Raw genomic sequence first — 7,806 nt, 5'->3', positions numbered from 1 at the left:
AAAAAAAAAAAAAAAAAAAAAAAAAAAAGAAAGAAAAGAAAAAGAAATTCTGTAAATAATATTTAAAAACTCATCATACTGATAAAAAATAAATATTGTAATTGTTTATATTTTGTACTTCTCTTACGATTCTAATCCTGCCTGTTCAGTTTCCAAAGGGTGAATTCGTTCCAAGACGTGGGAATACTGTACATTGGCTTTAACCCAGGCAGCTAAAGGTGCAGCTGCAGTACTGGCACGCTTTGCATTCTAAAAAATTCAAAAGAAATTATTCAATTTCTTTATTTAATTTCAAGCAAATGCAAAGTTAAGTTCATTTTATTTAGGCATTTATTGAAAAACATATCCAAATAATGAAGTTTTGGGTTTAGAACTAAAACAAAAAATATAGTAAACTATTATTCTAAGAGAAATATACACAAACTCTTACTGTTAGCTTAAAAAATAAATCTTTTAAACCACAAAGAATCTTTAACATAAAGATGTTTACCAACATAACTATTCTATTCGTCCCGTTTATCATGTATACATGGGCCATCCATAACAATGTTCAAGAATCAATTCTATTTCTTCTATGCATGTAACACATTTTTATTAAGAGCAACGTTGAATCATTGTTACTAGTTTCAAAAATGATGTATACAACATTCTGAATAAAGTCTCTAAAAACACAAAAATCATGGAATTTAAAATTCCACACTATCTAAGATAGTTATACAACTATCTTAACACAGATACCTGTGTATCTATTATTATATGACAAGTACACAAGAAAAAAAACTTGGAAGTTAAAAAAATGATAAACTAGGGATTTAATTTGACAGAAGATACATACTAAGATATAAAAAATCACTTAGGATAATAAATCACCTTCTGCTACCTGGAGTCTAGCTTACTTAATTCTGCTAGTAAATGTTTTCCAACTATAAAACCTGTAAGCTTTTTGGTGGTAATTTTTAACAACTGATAATGAATCAGCTTCACATACTAAAAAGCAGAAAATTATGTAGTAAAGAAAAGAAAATTATGGTACAACTGTTAAAATTTACCTTTGGATCAAAAGAACCTTTATTTTTGAAAAGAAGTTCTTCAACACTCTCTCTTATTTCCTTTGGAATATTTCGTGCATCAAAGGTTGCAATGTCTTCTCTGATACCTCTTTTAGCAAGGAAACTAAAATTAAAGCATATTAATTCAAAGGAAGTCAAATAAAAATTATTTCTTAAAAAATCAATTTAACAAAATGATACAGGTAATACTTTTAATATATTGTATTAGTTAACATAATTAGAGTACTAAAATTTTAACTTTCTAGTAGCTATCATTTTTTTATAGACAAGAAAGACAACTTTAGAAAGATAAAATAAACTAACCTAATAACATTCTGTGAACAGACTATAACAAGAAGTGAAATGTTAGAACAAGTATTATTGTTCCACTCATATCCTTGTGAACTACTAGATACTCAAATGACCTAGGCCGTACAAGAATACTTTCTGACTCTTTTTTAAAGTATTTTTTCATCCTAAATCTCCTCTCCTATCACCAGATTTAAAAATATTCTTTACTATCAACTTAAATCCCAACTCAGAATTTAATATCAGCACAGACCATAGCATCGATATTACAACAAGAAACGTGAAGCTGAATGTCTCTGTATTAGTTAATACTCATTGCTTTCTAGTCTACATTGCTCATATTATTTAAGCCTTACTCATTTGTCTCTCCATCTCTCTCTCTCTCTCTCTTTTCCTCTTTCCCTCCCTTTCTCCCTTTCCCTTCTTCCTTTCCTCCTCTCTGGCCTTCCCTCTTTTCCTTCCCACCTCACCCCCAAAACGCATACAAGACTGTAGGGACAATAGTGACTATATTTTCTTTAACAGTAAAATCACAGTAAAACCACAAGGCTCTTACTATGAAAGGATCAAATAAATTATTAAACTGAATCAGATATTCTGAAAGATCCTAATGCATTCTTTTCCTACTCTGACACTTTTAACAATCACTTATGGAAAACAAATACATACATCTTCGTATCTTCATATATTACATAAAATATCTTGAAGTTTCAGGGCAACATGTGTAACTATGTATTTAGATAAATGACAATTTGAGAAATACTAATAAAACAAATATTAAAAGCTGTAAAAAGGTTTACTTCTTTGCTGAAATAAAACTTTTCACAAATTCAAAAACTTGCCTTTTCATGCTCACCCAAGAGGTATCAAAAATGCCCATCAACCTTAAAACTCCTTCCAGAATGTCTCGGATTATATCAGGTGGCATACGTAGTGAGCGAATTTCTGAAAGAGATTCTGGCTTAATGTTTCCCACTGCAAGTTTAGCTTCATTAACTAAAGGCTGAAATGAAAAAGGTCACGTTACTTTCAAATTATATATTTTTAAAAAAATCAGTAACTCTACAATGTAATAATGCCATTTTATTCAAATAACTGTCGTTACTAATATTTTGCCTTCAAATATCAAAATGCTCAAATTGAGCAAGTAAACCTTCCCAACACTAAAACTTACATGAGAATCTAATTTATCTTGAGACAATTTGCGTTTTGTTGTTGTTTTTGAGACAGGGTCTCACTTTATAGTAGAAGCAGGCCTCAAACTCACTATATAGCCCAGGCTGGCCTTGAACTCCTGGTATTCTCCTGCCTCAGCACAAGTACTAGGATTACAGGCCTGTGCCACTACAGGCAGCTTAATCTGCTACTCTTAAGAGTCTCTTTATATTTTATGACTAGATGGAAATTTCAGTCAAATAAAATAAAAAGCTTAATAAGCTTAACAGTTTGGCTTTATTTATCTGTAACACATTTGTCTGTAACAATTAATCAACAAGAATCACATAAAAAACTATTTTTTTAAATTACCATAAATTAATTAACTTCCTTTTCTGGTAAGTTTTCTTTCTTGCTTTTCTTCTTATAAGTAATATTTTGGTTGAAACTCATCTTTGATAATAATGTAAGGAAATAACCCGAACCACAACTAATGTTTAACCTCCTACATATAACCAGCAGTCAAAATAATTAATAGATCTTAATACATGTTTTTTTAAACTTACCTGTACTTCTTTTAACTCATCATCAATTTTATTTTTTCTTTCTTCAATTTTATGAACTTCTTCTGCTATTTTATGCTTTAGTCTCTCAAGTTCTGTCTTTTGCTCACTAGCATCCTATAGGAATATTTAAGTGACATTTTAAAATTTTTCATTCCCTAAATATTTTTTTCATTAAGTTTATTGGTACTTTTTAGGTATACAGTACAGTTACACTCATCATTGGGATCTTGTACCTTTACATGAGGTATCTTGGTTCTTATTTTTTCCCCATCCCCCTACCCTCCATTCACTCCCCCGCTCACTAAATATTTAAAAGCATCATACCAAAAATGTTATTTTTAAATAACATTTTCTATTAGTATTTTTTCTAATATAAATTTTGAATTTATGATATAAGCACTTCTAAAATACTAGAAACCAATGACACATTTTATTCTATTTTATTACTAAGGCTTCTATGCTTTTCTTGTTTTAATTCTGTCCATTTAACAAAGCAATACATGCTTATTATATAAAACAGGCAAATCAAAAAAAGTATATGTTTTTAAATGATTATAACAATATATGTCTTGAAACAATTCAGGAACAATAAAAGTATTTGATTATTCAAATATAATAAAGACTAAAGTGTTTTACAGATTATCTGATATTATTAGAAGTTTGTTTCTATATTTTTATTCGAGACAAATTAATTGAAATCATGACATATTAATAGTATGTTAGCCGGGCTGGAGATTTAGCTCAGTGATTCTGCTGCCTGACTCACAAATGCAAGGTCCTGAGTTCAATTACCTGGACAAAAAAAATTTAAAAAATATAATAATATTAATAATAATAAAACATTAGCAAATACCTAGGAAAAATCAGCAGAGTCAAAGAACATGAAAGTATACATTAGCATGATATGATCCCTTTACTCCTGAATGAAAAGGCCAAGTGTTGGATCCCACATACATGAAAATGTTTGAATAGTACAAATGTATTTTGCTGTTTACTTATGCTAATTGAAACCTTTCAAGAGTCCTTACAACAGCAGTCTCAACCATGCTGTAATCACTCAGGGAATTTAAAATCCTACTAACAAAGATATCGACATGCTTGATCTGAGTGCAGCCAAGGCACATGAATTTTTTTCATTGTTTATTGGTACATCTTAGGTGTACAATATGATGGCATTCATCACTAAGAATTTGTATCTTTACATGATATATCTTGGTTCTTATTTTTCCCCATTCTTCTACCCTCCCTTCAACTCTTCCACCCCTCACTATTTACAAAGACTTTGTTTCTTTCCATTTTCTCTTTTTCTCATATTTTTTTTCTTCCCTTCTTTACTCTCCACCACCGCATGAATTTTTAAACCAGATGTTTCCAATCTACCTCCAAAATAAAGAATCACTGACCCAACTAACTTTTCTTTATACCCTATTCTTAACCTCAGGTACCTTGCACATCAGCTTATTTTACAAGCATTTCTACCTTTGTATCTCTGCTACCACTATTCAAATGAGAAAGTTATTTTCTCCATATCCACATTTCTTTAAGGCCTGGCTCATGTGTCCCTTTTATTATCCTTTTCCAATTAGAAGTTATACCTATTCTAAATTTTTAATAGAATTTAATCTGTATTTTTCTTTTCCAAAAAATAAAATTACAAGCTTTAGAGATTGCATTTGGTAGGTATTCAGGCTGTTTTTCCAGACAATACTTTTGAGAAAGTATCAAACAGACCTATCTGATTATTTTTTTTTATTATTTATAATTAAGCAAAATTATTAACTTGTGAGATATATAGTTACACTTCTTTCTGGTCTCTGCTAAATAATACAACTGTCTATCATCTTAAGGATATCCCTTCTTAAAACAACTCGGAGAAAAGAGTAGCACAGTACTCAATGTTATTACTAATCTGACACTATACTGGGCACAGGAAGTGTTGAATATTTTCCTTTTATAAACATACAACTGTCAACAGTATAATCTCTTATGGAATTTTATTTTTCTCATATTTCATTTTACTTTTTTGAAGATGAGAATAGATTTTCTTGGGCCAGGGATTTAGCTCAGTGCTTCCACTGCCTGCTTCAAAAGCACAAGGACCAGAGTTCAATCCCTGGTACTCTTCCCACACCCCCCAAAAAAAGAATAGGTTTTTTTAATAAAAAAAATCTGGCTACTTTACTTATTTACTAATTTGGCCCAAACATGCTTTAAGAAACAGAGTATGATAACTGCATTTGCAAGTCTAATATATTACTTACCAGGTCAAATAACCACTAATCTGATTTCTAGTACTATAACTTAGGTGTTTCTATAACCGCATACAAAAGAAGTTATATAATATGTAGTCTTTTGTATATGGTTCTAAGATTAATTACATGTTTTTATTTCTCTTAGCTAACAACCTAAAAGTGGAATTCTGGGTTACATTATGAATTTATGTTTAACTTTATAAAAAGTGCCAAACTTTTGAAAAGTGCCAAACTTCTGTACCATTTTGCATCTCCTCCAGCAATTATGAGAGTTCTTAGATGTTCCACATTTACTACCACTTCATGGTCTCCATTTTCCAATTCTACCCTTCTAGAATCCCTTCAGGTCTCATGCATCTCATTGGGGTTTTATTTTACCTTTCCTTTACATCTACTGATGTTTAGCATATTTTCATGTTACTGGCCTTCTTGTATCTTTTTTGTGAACAGTCTATTCAAATCTTCTGCCCATTGTAAAAATAGATATTCTGTTTACTACTACTGCGTATACCTCATATATTCTGTATACAAGCCTTTTAATGTGTGCGTGTGTGTGTGTGTGTGTGCTGTAAGTATTTTTCTTCATGTCTGTGGCTTGCCTTTTCATTTCAGAATTTATTCAAAAGACTGTAAGTTTTATTTTTTATTACTTTTTAGTTTTTTGTAGTATTGGGGATTGAACCTATGGAATGCTAAGCTACATCTTCAGTGGGGTTTTTTTGTTTATATGTTTTTGTGATTTGGGGTATTTTATTTTTTTGGTTGCCGTTTTTTGAGAGTTTTTTCTTTTTTCTTTGAAACAAGGTCTTACTAGCTGCCGTGTCTGTCCTCAGGCTAGCAGCTAGCAATTCTCCTGCCTCAACCTCCTATGTAGCTGGAATTATATATGTGTGCCACCATGACTGGCTAATTTTTAATTTTAATGAAATCTATCTATTTTTATTTTCTTTTCCTATTTTGGTATCACATGTAAAAAATCTTTACCCCAGTCAATGTCATGAAGAGTTTCTCCTATATTTTCTTCCAAAGTTCTATAATTTAATGTCATACAATTACATCTATAATCCATAAAGTGAAACTGTACAAGTGCAACTGTATAGTTTTTTCATGAAGTTCAAGGCAAAAATCTTAGGTTTTTCTGTATGTATGGATATCCAAATGTCTAGCACCATTTTTGAAAAAGGCTTTCCTTTCACCAATTGTCATTTCTGCATAAAATCAATTGAACTTATATGTGTAGGTCTATTTCTGGGCTCCATCATAAATATTCCAATGGTCTCTATTCCTAATGTTATACCAGAATCACACTACTTTAACCACTGTAGCTTTTGAATGAGTCTTGAAGTCCTAGGTCCTCCAACTTAGATATTTTTATGATTTTGTGCAATTTATTTTCTAACTGAGATATATACATTAGTGTGATAAAAATATTAAACTTAACTTTAATAAAAGAAGCATTAAACTAGAAACTAGTGACGAGGTTATATTTACCAACATGGACAGGGGTAATCATATTTGAGATAAAACTGACAAAATGTATTGATTCATTACATGTAAGAGATGACAAAACAGAAATATACTATAATGCATAAATTCTGTCTTGAATAGTTAACTATACTGTACTACTATAACCTGAAAGAAGAATATAAAGAAGGAAAGTCATGACTTCAGTTTCAAGCCTTTTCCAAATTGCAATGCCCATAGGATTTCCAAAAAGACATGTTTAACTGATAACTGGATACATGAATTTGAAAGTCAAAGAAAGGCTTTTGAGGCTTGGGGTAAGGGTGCACACCTACAATCCCAGCATTTGGGAAGCAGAGGCAGGAGGATTATTGTGAGATCAAGGTCAGCCTAGATCACATAGACAAGGCCAGCCTAAGCTACATAGGCAGATCCTGTTTCAAAAAATTTTTTTTAAAAATTTAAATTAAACAAGGGGTTTGGGGCCAGGGATTTAGCTCAGCGGTTTGGTGGACTGCTTTGCAAGCGCAAGGACCCAAGTTCAATCCCCGGTACCAAAAAAAAGAAAAAAAAAAAAACAAGGGGTTTGGTGTAAAGGAAGAAAAAGATATATTTGGTAAGAGTTACACATAGGTGATAATACAAAGCAAGATAATGGACAAAAGCATCCTGAGAGAGCATGTAAACATAAAAGAGTACCCAAAGGCAAACTTTAAATCTCCTTTGAAGACCTTTGATGAAAGAAAAGTAATGGCTAGGGTAGGGAAGTAGCTCAGTGGTAACACTCTTGTATAACATGTACCAGACCTTTCTGATCCCAAGCACCACAAAAAAAAAAAAAAAAAAAAAAAGATGATGACTAAAAGGGATAGAACTCATTACAATTTTAAAGCAATAATAAAGGAATTATTATGTTGTCTTAAAATTAAAAACAGGAAAATTTTGCAAAAAAAGTGAAGGAGAGAATTTTAAGAAAAAGAAATACCAACTTTACTGACAGAACATAAATAA

At 31.0% G+C, this 7,806-nt stretch overlaps 1 protein-coding gene across 1 annotated transcript in view; it reads right to left on the bottom strand.

Moving 5' to 3' along the window:
• Window positions 1-7,806, bottom strand: part of Dync2h1 (dynein cytoplasmic 2 heavy chain 1) — a 318,483-nt gene that overhangs the window by 213,971 nt on the left and 96,706 nt on the right. The window contains exons 56-59 of the mRNA XM_033764303.1: window positions 3,080-3,193; window positions 2,201-2,361; window positions 1,050-1,173; window positions 128-249 (exon numbers count right to left, since the gene is read on the bottom strand). Of these exons, the coding sequence (XP_033620194.1) occupies window positions 128-249; window positions 1,050-1,173; window positions 2,201-2,361; window positions 3,080-3,193 (521 nt within the window). The remainder of the gene's footprint in view (window positions 1-127; window positions 250-1,049; window positions 1,174-2,200; window positions 2,362-3,079; window positions 3,194-7,806) is intronic.

The sequence above is a fragment of the Fukomys damarensis genome, unplaced genomic scaffold (genome assembly GCF_012274545.1).
Source record: "Fukomys damarensis isolate Sample0158 unplaced genomic scaffold, DMR_v1.0_HiC HiC_scaffold_16, whole genome shotgun sequence".
In the NCBI taxonomy this organism is placed as follows: Eukaryota; Metazoa; Chordata; class Mammalia; order Rodentia; family Bathyergidae; genus Fukomys; species Fukomys damarensis.
Note: the sequence above shows the minus strand (reverse complement) of the source record. Positions and strands in the feature narration are given on the sequence as shown.